Source organism: Leptonychotes weddellii, chromosome 10, assembly GCF_054177405.1.
Source record: "Leptonychotes weddellii isolate Sample4059 chromosome 10, ASM5417740v2, whole genome shotgun sequence".
Classification (NCBI taxonomy): Eukaryota; Metazoa; Chordata; class Mammalia; order Carnivora; family Phocidae; genus Leptonychotes; species Leptonychotes weddellii.
The window spans coordinates 93906288-93920153 of NC_138378.1; the positions used below are offsets into that span (position 1 = coordinate 93906288).

At 42.9% G+C, this 13866-nt stretch overlaps 1 protein-coding gene across 10 annotated transcripts in view; it reads left to right on the plus strand.

Annotated features, from left to right (window-relative positions):
- The window catches only part of SLC8A1 (solute carrier family 8 member A1), a 368141-nt gene extending 354475 nt beyond the window's left edge, over positions 1-13666 (plus strand). For all 10 annotated transcript variants that reach the window (XM_081796872.1, XM_081796870.1, XM_081796871.1 and 7 more), the window contains one exon: positions 10198-13666. In XM_081796872.1, coding sequence (XP_081652998.1) covers positions 10198-10574 — 377 coding nt within the window. In that variant the 3' untranslated portion in view covers positions 10575-13666. The remainder of the gene's footprint in view (positions 1-10197) is intronic.
- The last annotated feature ends 200 nt before the right edge of the window (positions 13667-13866 follow it).

Consider the following 13866-nt stretch of genomic DNA (forward strand, 5'->3'; position numbering starts at 1 on the left):
AAAATCTTTGCAAATAAAATGGGAAATACTAATAAACACAGAATAAAAAAAATCATCCAGCAATCCCACCATCCATTTGCATTCTTCTATCTATATTTCATTTTAAAATCCTGGGACATTTAAATAAAGTGCACAAAAAAATATATACAAGGATATATCTAATTACCCACACTTTTTAATGGACTTACATTTGGCATAGTTACAGAACCTTTTTCACTTAGCAGTGTCATGAACATTTTACTTCGTTACTGTACCTTTAACCATAATTTTAACAGTTGCACATTAAAGTTGTAATTTTACCAGAAACAATAGGTTTCTAATTTTTCTCTAACATAAAAATTCTGCACTGACCACCCCCATACATAAACTTTCACACTTGCAGGATTACTTCAGTAGACTTTGAATTACACCAGTATAGCCCAGCTGACTGGGAAGTTCTCTTTTAACCTAGTAAGGCTACTTGGAAGTGAGAGTAAGGGTGTCTGTTTTCTCCAAGTTATAGTACAGTCTATCACGTCCCACTCAGCCACCTCTAGTTCCGGCAAGACTTGGAACACCTATGGCTTCATCATCTCTAAAGTAGGACTTGAGAAGATTCAGAGAAGAGATGGATGTTCCAGAAATAGAACAAAGTATAAAAGAACAAACCAGGCTTCAAAGGCAAGGAGGGTTTAGCAAAAGAGGGAGATTATGGGGAAGGAAGGAAGAAGCGAGTTGGAAGGACCCTGTTTCGTGCAGGGCAGCCCTGTTCTGTGTTTGAGGCAAGCACTTCCAGTTGTATCTAATAACAAAATGGTTTGGGAAAATGACAGCTATTTGTTTTAGCCCCAAACATGCCCTTTTTTGGCTTTTCAAAATTAGCAAAATGTTGCTTGACTAAATCTCAACAATATTTTACCCTCATGGACTGAGGATTAATAGAATAAAGGTTTATTATAGGGGCACCTGAGTGGCTCAGTCCATTAAGCATCCAACTCTTGGTTTTGGCTCAGGTTCTTATCTCATGCCTTATGAGATCAGCCCCGAGTTGGGCTCCATGTCCAGCGGGGGTCTGCTTGGATATTCTCTCCCTCTGACCCTTCCCATACTCAGGCTCTCTCTCAAATCAATCTTTAAAAAAAATAAAGGTTTATTATACAAATAACAGAATTATGGCTCAAAATTGAAAATATCAGAACCATGATGTTATTTTAAAAGTAGGTTCTCTCAAGCCTATTTTTATGTACTAGAAAGACAGTGTAAATGTAATACCCAAGAGAAACCAGGAACTTAAGGAATTGAAAAAATTACTTTGTCAGTGATCTCTAACATTGTTCTAAAGGAATGAACGGTCGTCCATGAAAATAGCCCCTTCCTTAATCTGTTTCTGACCCATGCAAATATTTTTCTAAAGGAGTCAGGTGGGGGCACCTGGGTGGCTCAGTCCTTAAGCGTCTGCCTTCGGCTCAGGGATCAAGCCCCGCATCAGGCTCCCTGCTCAGCGGGAAGCCTGCTTCTCCCTCTCCCACTCCCCCTGCTTGTGTTCCCTCTCTCGCTGTGTCTCTCTCTGTCAAATAAATAAAATCTTTAAAAAAAATTTAAAAAAAAAATAAAGGAGTCAGGCAGATGTTTCTCTGTACAATGATTTTAATCCTTTTCTTTCAACTGATCAGCTATTTTAATACTGTGTAGTTATAGTCAGAGGTGAACATGATGAAGTTTCTGGATACGTTCTTTGAACCTTTGTCCATTTTCAAATTTCAGATATATTATTTAGTTCTTGTTAATACCCATGCTCTTGTGCTCTGGGGCACCTGGGTGGCTCAGTCTGTTGAGCATCCAACTCTTGGTTTCATTTCAGATCATGATCTCAAGGTCATAAGATTGAGCCCTGTGTCCAGCTCTGTGCTCCGCATGGAGTCTGCTTAAGATTCTCTCTCTCCCTCTGCTCCTTCCCCTGCATGCTCACTCTCCCTAAAATAAATAAATCATAGAAAATAAACCACCATGGACCTGTGGTTAAGAACACAAACTCTAGCTAGGATCACATTCATTTGGTCTCAATCCAAGTTTCACTTCTTACTGGCTATATAACTTTGGACAAATTTCTTATACTCAGGGATTCAGTTTTCTCATCATATGAAGATAATAGAAGTTCCTACCTCATATGGTTGTTTTGTAGATTAAATGAGAAGCCGTATGTAGAGCTGCGTGTAGGAGCCCCATAAATGGTAACTATTATTGCCTTCTCACCACCATTATTTCTGGACATCAAAGAGACACACATTCTCCCCAAATCCTACGTAAGATCTATGAAGCTTAAATCACCTAGCTGAAGGAAACCATAATGAAAGATTTTAATATCATTAACATTCCCTTTGTTATCACCAGAACAAAGAATTCTGAAATATAACTACATTTGCTGTGCACCTACTAATTTCCGGATACCATGCTAAGCTGTTTTGCAGCACTTTTGATTATCTTCATGGCTATATAAATGGGGACTTTTACTTTCCCTATTTTACTGATATCAGAGGCTTAAAGAGAGGTTATCCCAAGGCCACAGTGCCAGCGCATGGCAAATGGGACTAGGACCAGGTCTTACTCCATAGCTTAGGCTCCTTACTACTGTAACTAGAGACATTATGCAGTCTACAGGAACCAGGACCGGTATTCTTCAGTCATGACCATGGTTAACCACAGAGTAACATGGAACCAGGTGACCAAATGAGCTACTGACAGTAACCTCAGCTTGCTACATATCTCAATGCCAAGCAGAACCTCTGATTCACAGGAACTCACTGGGAACTGTGCAATATTATGGCCATCCTCAAGCTGCCTGTTCACCACTTGACCAGAGACAGGAGACTTTTCTCAAGTCAGTCAACCCTGTACCCCTTAGCTTTTCAGGCACACATTGGAACTTCCACCACAGTAATCTGCATGAACCTTTTAATTTGGGGAAGGAAACAAGCAGGACTCCCAAAGTGAAAGGACCCACCCTGCTCAACATACATAATCCAGTCCACTCCAGAACTATGTTAAACCAAGTCTCAAGAGACAACCAGGTCAGACCACCACTTCTTTGCTCCACACCCAGCTAGTTGGCTTGGGGCTTTTTTCAGGATCAAGAGTTGGGGTGGGGAGAGTGATGGAGCGATTGAATAGAATAAGCTCCATCTCAGACAGAGTTCTTTGAGAGACTCACATATTTTTATTGACCTCAAAGATTTAGAACCAGGGATTCTAGAAAATTTTAGAGCTGAGCAGGGAGCCCAATGCAGGGCTCAATTCCAGGACCCCTGGTTCACGACCCAAGCCAAAGACAGATGCTTAACCAAATGAGGCACCCAGGCACCCCTAAAATCTACCAGGATTTCAAATACATAATAGGAAAATTAAGTCCCAGGGTACCCTTGCAAAGTGCAAACATTCACATTAACATATCAAAACAAAAAGTTATTCAATAACAACAACAAAAAAAATGGTATCAGGGCTATTCCATAGGTTATCTGGGCTAATCTGTAAGAGTTGCCATTGTCCTTACACAGATGAAGAAACAAAGGCTCTGAGTGGTTACTGGATCTCAGTCTAGTTGGGGGAGCTTTAAAAAATACTGGGGTGTCCAGGGATGCCTGGGTGGCTCGGTTCAGTTAAGTGTCTGACTCTTGATTTTGGCTCAGGTCATGATCTCAGGATTGTGGGATCGAGCCCCACGTCAAGCTCTGCACTGGGCATGGAGCCTGCTGAGGATTCTCTCCCCCACTCTGCCCGCCCCCAATCCCTCCGTAAATAAATAAATGAATAAATAATTTTTAAAAACACTGGTGTTCAGACCAATGAAGCAGAAACTCTGGTGGGGCTAAAAAGCTGGTATTTTTCAGAAGTTGCCCTGCTGCTTGATTTGCAGTTGGGGATAAAAATGACTAGAAGCAGGTGTTCTGATCTGCCAACACGAGTCCTCTGGAGGTTTTTTACTTACCTCCGTTTTCTTCTTTTCTAAAAATAGGTCATGTCACCGTCTCTATTTCTTTCTCTCTTTCAGGAGCAGCTTTTATGGGCAGAAATCTCTTTTATGTGTTTTTCCCTTTTTCTGTTTTTACAACTCCTGACTGGTCATTAATCAATAAAACGTTAGTAATTCCTTGATCTCTTGAACTTCGCTTGGAAGTCAAATAAGGATTGTTTTGAGATGAACCAGCGGAGTGTGTGAGGCAGTGTGGTTTTCGTATTTACTTGGGTAAATGTCACAAGTAAAGACAAAACCTTTTCAAAGTCCTTAGTGACAGAAGAATTAGTACATAAACTATTTCCATTTGAATTCTAAAAGAGCAAGAGAACAACATGTGTAGAGGAGAGGAGCGAGAGAGGAATAGGAGCACTGTTTCAGCAGAGATGCCTGCCTTTCAGTAAGATTAGGGCCTTAGAAACCAGAACATCTCCAATGTCATTTTATGACTTAGGTGACATGGAATTTTCAAAATAAAAAATTTCTTTGATTTTTAAGGATAATTTTATGCTCTACCACATTTTTAAATGCATAGGATCATAGAGTAAGTCTTTAAAGGATACAATAACTCCCTAAAAGTTTAGAATTAGCACATTAAGTCAGAATTCCTTACCACTTATTGATTCTCTTGGGATCTGGTGCTGTTGTATTATAAAAATAGCTGATAATACTGAACACTCATTAGTTACCAGGCCCTCATCTGAGTGCTGTTCACGTTAACACATTTCTTTCAAAACCCTACGAAGTAGGTAAGCTTCTTACCTGGCAAATGACAGAGCCAGAATTCAACTAAAGTAAATTTCCCTCCTCCTCTGGCCTTTCGGAGCATCTATGCTAGAACGAGGTTTAAAGATAATAAGAGTATTAGGGCACCTGAGTGGCTCAGTTGAGCGTGCAACATTTGGTTTGGTTTTGGCTCAGGTCGTGATCTCATGGGTCCCGGGACGGAGCCCAGGGGCTCTGCACTCAGCAGGGAGTCTGCTTGAAGATTCTCTCCCTCTGCCCCTCCCCCACCCATGCGCTCTTTTGCGCTAAAACAAACCAACCTTAAAAAAATAGTAATAAGAGCATAGCATAACGGGAGAGTGGGAGGACATTACGGTTAAGCAGCCCCGGCCCCTCCACCAAGCCGACCCAAGTGGCCCCTCCCTATATCTGAGGGCATCACTGTTTCTAAGAGAAATTAGCTGCTTCCTCGGAACTGAAACATCTATCCCTCTCAGCAAGGCAGACTGGGCATTTGGAACAATAGCCATTTCCATGCCTTAGAGCCATGTTCTCAAGCACTGGTGTCAAGGAGCATCACCTGATGCACTTGTTAAAATGAATATTCCTGTGTCCTTTCTTCATAGAGTCTGATTACGTGGGTTGAGGGTGGAGCCCCAGATCTTATAACCAGGCTCTCCCAGTATTCCCCATGCCAGGGGTGTGCAAACTTGACATTACACGCACTGTTTCCACCAGTCGTCATTGCCACCGTGTATATCACGGTTTTGCTCCTAGAGGTGGACGGCTGGTCAAAGTGACTTCAAGTAAATAATTTTGCCAACATTTCTCCATTTGGAAAAAGTAAATGACTCTGTGCGGTATGGTTTAATCTCATAAATACTGTCACAATTTGATCAATGGCAATAACTTCTTCAGCTCTAGAGATCTTCCTAGGATCTTTGAAGATTTCATTTAGGCCGTTCTTTAAAAGGAGAAGATATTATCGTTAATCAAGTCTAATGAATAAGGGTGCCCGCGTACCAACGCCTACAAAAAAGAGAAACACCGAAATCATACATGTGAATTTAGCATTTTGATGTGTTCTGTGTACCACCCAAACAATAAACGTAGGGACAGTCTTAGAGATATTCTAGTCTAAAGCCTTTATTTTAGATGAAGAAACTAGAACCTAGAAAAAGTGAAGTGTCTTGCCCAAGAACACACAGAAGAGCTAAAACTGTCTCCTTAATGAAGCTCCGTATCCCCTGGTCTGTCTTTATATTGTCAGGAATTCACAGGTGGCTGGGCAGGAGCAGGCGAGATCCCAATTAAAATCACTGTCAGTGTCAGTTCCTGAGCACAGACTGCCTGAGAGTTGAATAGCTGCCCCCCCAAATATGCAGAGTCAAGAATAAATCATCTGAGATGAAACCCTTGCTCTAGATCATAAACCCTATGTGTGACCTGTAGGAATATAATAAGTCTCCTTCTCACAGAGGAGACACGTAAGTCTGTATGTAGCTGTAAAGTTTGAGAAATTCAAGTAAAAAATAATTTCTGGAGGAAAGGGGAGTGTACTGACCTCTTGTGCTCATTGACCAGATGACGTGGCCAAGGTTACACACAATAAACTCAAGATAGGTCTGCAGAGGGTGCCTGGGTGGCTCAGTTGGTTAAGCAACTGCCTTCGGCTCAGGTCATGATCCTGGAGTCTCAGGATCGAGTCCCGCATCGGGCTCCCTGCTCAGCAGGGAGTCTGCTTCTCCCTCTGACCATACCCCCTCTCATGCTCTCTCTATCTCATTCTCTCTCTCAAATAAATAAATAAAATCTTTAAAAAAAAAAAAAAAAGATAGGTCTGCAGAGAACAGTGATGTCCTGACTCTGTGACGTATGGTTTAGCTCCAGCCACACTGTCTCCCAGCCGAATATTCCCTGTTACTGATTTATGGTCATAGGTACCGGGAGGCAGAACCAAAAGTCTAAGACTGTATGGCTAATTCAAAATTTATTAGAATGCAGGGTGAGAGTTAAAAGCAAAAATTCCTACTAGAAATCTGATCTAAGGTGCATATGTATATAATATGTACATATTATATATATAAATGTATATATAATTATCAACATGTCTTAGTTTGTGCCAATCACATGGGAAATCTGATTTGTACAGATTTGTTTAATGGGCAAGTTCTGCATATGATTACAACCCCTCTGAGACCACAGCGGTCATTACTGCTTGGATTTTACTTTGGGGAATGGCATACAAGTGGCTTTTGCCTTGTTCAACCGTAAGCAGGTTATGGGCTTAGTGTTCAGGGTAAGGCTTGGCAGCGCCTGACATATGGTGCGTGACATGTTGCTCTTTGCACGAAGCAGCAAAGCAGTGATAGAAGGTAATTTGGGGAGATTCCATCATACTTTATCTGAAAAACAGAGTTGTCTCTGATGGAGCCAAGGTTAAGGGTTTGGATTTGCATGTGTGTCTATAATTTTTGCGTAGCTTGTGAATTAAAACAGACAAAAGGCCTGATGTAGAACCCAGGTAAATAAAACCTACCAGACTCCAGAAGGCCCCAAAGAGGTTTCATTTATGTGACAAGCTAGTTACTTTGGCCACTAATTTTGTAGGGAAGCCAGAGAAAGGCATTTGAAAACAGGAGCCTGTTATGACAAGAATTCCTTCAATATTCACAACGGGCTATGGGGAAAATGAGGCAGGGAGACACCCCTGCAGACCCAGGAGTGCCCTGCGTTTCAGGCAAAAGGACCGGTCTGGGTGTTCAGGGTCCCTGGGCCCAGGAATTTTTGATGTTATGCCTCATTCCCTTCTGGCACAGTGGCAGAAACCTCCAGAAAGTCGAGGGGTTGAGCGGAGACTGGGCACCCAGGAAGTCCAGTGTGCCCTGTAGCACCTGCCAGGGGAGGTAAGCAGGTGTGGCCCAGCGCCAGGCCGCCTGCCCCTGCAAGCATGGGCAGGGGACATCCCCGTCCCGACGGCCCAGCCTAACCCGGCCATCTGTTCACCACCAGCAGGTGCCGGCTGCCATGTCAGCGCAGAACAGCATCTCAGGCGTTCCTCAGCAGCAGCTGAGCTGTGAGCTGCCTTCTCCTGCCTTCCACTCTTCTCCTTTACTTTCCTTGCTCAACTGCCTTGAAAAAGAAAAGCAGAACTTCATTTTTTTTTTTTTTTTTTTTGAGGCTGCTGCTGCGGCAGAATTCTGATAACTCTTCATAACGAAGTGCAAGGGACCATTAAGATTGGTCTCGCTTGGGCTTTGACTCACCAGCCTCCAAAACAGTCCTCACTGGGCTGCAGTGTGTGATCTGAACACACAGAGCCGCGCACGTCCCGGCGGGTGGCTGAGCAGACTGCCGACCCCTTCTGCAGTCTTTGTTCCGAGACAGGAAAGAGCACCCTGCAAGAACCTGTGTTGGAGTTTCCGAGTGGGAGGAACAGGGCAATCTGAACCGAGGAAGGGAAAACTTTCATCTTCTGGGAGCTGCAGTGTGGTGCGGATGGAGAATGGGCTCCAAAAGTGAATCAGTTTGGCTTAAAATTACCCTTCTTCTACCGACCTGTCCCAGAGGTGCTCCCAAATCATAAAAGGGGAACAGCAGCCTCTTTAAAGCTGAGAAGGGGGTTGAATGGGAACACACGTATACTATGTGTAGGACAGTGCCTGGTACAGAGGAAGCAGTGTTTGCCTTAGTTTAATTATAGAACAGTAAGTAAAACCTGCTTTTCCATTGCAAAGGTCAGGATTAATGAGATGGGGCCCTCCATGTTGACTGACTTCCTTTCAAAAAACGGGGGTGGGGGGTGGATACTGCTTCTGCAGTAACCTCTGAGCAGCCTAAATAACTTACTTACCAGAGTAAAGCACAAAAATCTACAAGCTGATATAAGCTCACATGCCTTATGTATCATCCCCATTGGGGATTTACCGAAGGTCAGTGGTGGCAACAGAATAGCAACAGAGGGGAGAAAAGTAGTCCCGATGGCCCACAAGCCCGTGCGTGCTCAGAGCATCCTGAGAACCTCCAGAGGACCAGAGCAGATGGCACAACGATACCTTGCTGTAATATCATCCCTGCCATTCCTGGCTCTGCAAATGTGAGTTCGATTTGACAGTTATTCACATCTTCCATAAACCTTCTGTGCAAGGGATTCTGCCAAGGTAGCTGAGAGGACTTTGACATTATTAACGAGACAATTATATAGAAAAGAAACGGAATATCTTGCAAGCTCTATCTACGTGCTTAATAAAGGGAGCCATATCAGATCCTGCCTCAACTTTTAGTAAACTGATCTAGCCTGCTTTACATTGTCTTTGCAAAGCAACAAAAAAGAGCTACTCTTACTTTGTACCAAGAAAGATAAATAGTTCACATATAGTATTTCAGGTTAACAGCACCCTGAAGTGGGTGTCACTATCCCCATTTCACAGATTAAAAAATTGGAGGCTCGGAGAAATTAAGTAATCTGCCCGGGATCACACATTCCATTGTGAAGGCAGGATTTGAAACCTTCTGGCTCAAACATGCTCCAAATCCCTATGCTCTCCTCATCAAGAAACTTCTTATCCTACTCCTTGCATGGGCCATGATTTTCCTACCTTCAGAAAAAGATGTACTCGGGATTATTGGTGAACAAAGCTTTGAGGATGGCCATTGGTATGCATGGCATAGTGAAAGGTAAGATGGCACAGTGATAAAGCATTTGTAGTGAAGGCAGGAGACCCAAGCGCCAGCCCTAAAATGGCTTCTTCCTTGTTGTGTGATGTTGCACCCATTACTTATTGTCCCAAGGCCAATGTCATCACCTACAAAGTGCCCTCGCCTTATAGAATTGTCACAATCCATGCAATAATATAGGTGAGTCAGCTTTCCTATCCCTAAGGCTCTAGGCAAACGCCAACTATTACTATGGTTCAATTAGCTTCAGTTCCACCGCTGATTTGCTCTTGAATTTTTGGAAAGATCTCCTGATGCCTCAACCTTTCTCCTCTGTGAACTAGAGCTGATGATACAGAACCTTTTAGTAATACCCTCCAGCAGCCATTCACAAACTTTGGCGACCTACCATCTTTTGGGAGGTTGTTAAAACTGGATTCCTGGGCCCTGGTGATCCTGCTCCATTGCAGCTGGATGGAGACTTGTGCTGTTCACTCCTATGATTCTGATGTCGATGGGCCATGATCACTCTGAAAAATAGTGCCCTGCAAGAGCAATATGACAAAGAACTGTGGTACTTGTGGGTGAAGAACTTGACCAAGATCATCTGGTCAGTAACACAGCCAACACCAAACCTTTGATTTCTGAGGGCTCAACTCTGTCATCCTGACCACAGGACCGGGACTTCAGAGAACAGCAAAACCCTCTCCTGGCCACTGGGTTTCCACAGGGGGATTGGATCCTAGAGGACGTGGCTGAACCTTCCAGCACACCACGGGCCTCTTTAAAATACCGAGTGTCACCGCCTTTTTCTTTTTCCTCCACAGACACATTTGCAAGCAAAGTGGCAGCCACGCAGGACCAGTATGCAGATGCGTCCATAGGGAACGTCACCGGCAGCAACGCGGTGAACGTCTTCCTGGGGATCGGCGTAGCCTGGTCCATCGCGGCCATCTACCATGCAGCCAATGGGGAACAGTTCAAAGTGTCCCCTGGCACGCTAGCTTTCTCTGTCACTCTCTTCACCATTTTTGCTTTCATCAATGTGGGGGTGCTGCTGTATCGGAGGAGGCCGGAAATCGGAGGTGAGCTGGGTGGGCCCCGGACTGCCAAGCTCCTCACGTCCTGCCTCTTTGTGCTCCTATGGCTCTTGTACATTTTCTTCTCCTCCCTGGAGGCCTACTGCCACATAAAAGGCTTCTAAAGGAACAATCAGATATAGTAAATTTATATATATATATACGTATATATATACATAAAATATTATGTATAATGAACAGAGGAAACTGACATTTGTCATGTTCACTTACCTGCTGATGGAATCCAGCTTCAAGAGCAGACTGTGCTAGGGCCGAAGTGAGAAACCATCACCTCCCACTCCCAGGGGCATCGTCACATTGAACAAAGGCGTGGAGGCAGGGGCATCTGTGCAGCTCAGCCTAGAAGGACTGTGTTCCCTCCAGGTTCATAAATTGTTAAGTCTTTGATTTTGTTTTCTGTTTCTGCTTGGTTTGGGTGGGGGCTGGGAGGTGGCTGATGTTTGACTTTTGTGTTCTGTCGTTTTGTTGGGAGGGTCAAAGTTTTTGTTTCTCTTGTGGGAGGTGATGACCAATCTAAATGCAAATGGGTTTTTGGTAAAAATTTAAATCATTACAATTACTCTCTCCAAACACTTTGAAAAATTATTTTGGGTTAAGAAAGGATATGGGCATGGAAAAGCAGCATGTCTTCACTAGGTCACTAAATTTCATGCTTATCTCTGGAACATGAGCAGAGGTAAAGCTGCCTCTGAGAAGAAGCATGGGAGCTCGAATGCAGCCAGGAAGAGTGATGGTTCTAGATACAGTCGGATATTTAAAGATACGATGCCTGGCACTCTTGTTCAACAGGTACAGGAATAATGTGCCTCGATTCCCAAGAACATGCAAAATCATTTATTTCTTATCTCTTTAGCTCTGGACTGTGATTAGCAAGGCCCTTATTCTGGTTTTCCAGCCTGGCTAACCGCCCCCCGCCCAGGCCCCCATCCCAAACCTCCTCCTCCTGCCCCCCACCTCTCATGCAAACAGGAATAACCCCACTCAAAAAGCATATCATCCTTTTCCATTTGCATCACTGTGTCCCAGTCCCATGTTTGCTGTTGCCTGGGATCATTCGTCGGTTTTATTTTCAAAAGCATCCATGGCTTGCACAGTCCTGTTCCAGTCATGACTGAACATTGGCTCCTTCTTCATGTGCCTGTTTGGGAATGTTGTTGTGATACCTGTTACACAGTGCATGGATGAAAAACAAAATAAGCGTATCTGTATATAGTAGAGTATAGCGCATACTGTTCTCCCATTCAGCAATGTTGACTGGACATTGAAGACATAAGTGAGTTTGTGAGTTTCCTTTTCACCTGAGTCGTAACTTTCGTGTTGTTATTGAGTTTGATTTTACTAGGGATAAAAGGAGAAAATGGCTTATTGTTCATGGACCTGCACATTCATTTCTAAGAAGCAATAACAGTTCACTGGGAACTTAAAGCTATTGAGAGGACAGCAGGCAAACTACCAGGTATCTTCATGGAAAATTAGCCATGCGGAATACACCAGAGGCCTCTAAACAGTCACCTGTTGATTCTGGAAGGCCAAGAGGAGAGGTATAGAGCAGTGGCTGGATTCTATGTGCCCGGGCTTTGAGAGCCTCCATTTCCATGACACCCCTGCCCCTAAAGTATTTATTTCACTTCTGCTCTGTCTGGCACAGATGGTAGATAGTGGTTTGTTCATTTTATTTTTTTATGTAAAAGGCTATTTTGAGCCCTGTTTCTTTCATCGCCCAGACTCCTCTGATTGTATCTGCAGTTCCTGAGTAGGAAAGGAGCCAGGGAGACCAATGGGCCTTTACAAGTGCATCTTCTGTACTTATGACTAAGGAATAAGCAATTAAATGAGATTAGTGCCTCCCAGGAGGATTGCGCTGGGAGGTTTTTCACCCCGGAAAAGGAATGGCTCTTTCTATCTCAAAATACCAAAGAGCAAGGATAAACCCAACATTCCAAAGTAGTGAATCCAATAATGAGGAAAAATGGAAAGACGTTGGTCCCATCTCAGAGACTTCTCTATCTATAAAGAATCCCAGGCCAGAGACACCACTGGCCCTTTGTATTGATTCAAAGATACTTAAGAGATAAAAGCTGTTCAGAGTTATTTCCTCTTTTTCTACTCAGTAATCATGATCATTCATCATTTAATAAACATTTGGTGACTGAATAATTAAATGCTGGTTACTACTCAATATGCCAGGTACTGTGCTACTCTTGGGGCCTAAACCATGAACAAGATAGCCCAGATCCCTGCCCTCAGGGGGCTCACAGCTAATGTGATTGCTATTTCCATGGGTAAAAGTTAGCACAGCCATATGGAAACAGTTTTATCTTGCAAGGAAAAACACAATTACAAAACTCTTAACATAAACATGTTGAAAATGTACCAATATAGTTGTCCAAATAGCTAAGATTTTAACCAAGAGGTAAAGCACAGGTTAGGGGAAGCATCCTATGTATCCTTGGCTGATCTTGCAGATATATACACCTCCCCATTGTAAGCCAAGAAAGGCAATCATGTTGGTGATCCAGATGACTGAAAAGGTCCAATTAACCCCAGCTTTTATCTTTGTTGGTCAACAGTACTTTTCTACGCCCCACAGTCTACAGTTCCTCATATCTCCAGGAGACTCACCCCAGCAGGCCATGGCCCAACACTGTGGGTCTAAGCCTTTTGGGGGCACATTCTAACCCATTTTTTTTTTTTTAAGATTTACTAAATGGAAAGCTAGCCTAGAAAACACCAAGTAAATATAGTCCAAGGATGTAGGTTGTTTAAACATTAGATTTTGCACTCAATTTTAGCCATATTTGGAACGCCGATAATCCCATAGCAAATTTTCACAGAGGACTTTCAGAAATTCTTACCATTGAATTTTAATTTCAAAGCTTTTTGGTTTGTTTGCTTTTTCAAGTTTCATGTTATAGGGAAAATATGATTCTGATTGTTCAGAGTTGTTAATAATTGTAGTTGTGTAAAATTACTTCATTTTATTTTGTGTGTATTGTGCACAGCTTTAGGGGGGAAGTGCACGAATTGTGCCGTTCCTTATAAATGGTACACATTATTGACACAGACAAATAAAGTTTCTAATTGTTTCTGATTTAATTACTAGTGATACAGCATAATCTGTATGGAATGTTTCCTCTCATTGTCATTGACTTCATTTTTGTTTTCATGTTTTGAAGAAATAAAGACCAAAAAGGTATTATTGTGCAGTTGGTATCCTCATCCAAAAGAAAGAAAGAAATAGATACCCAGTATTCAGACTCTTGCAAATGTCAATCCTTTGGTCATACAAGGTTTCCTTTTTAATGTCGCAAGAGAGCAGAGTGTGAGAATATGTGTCTATCTGATGGTACAGAGATAAATGTTGGATGTTTCTCCATTTCACTAATTGTTTTTTTT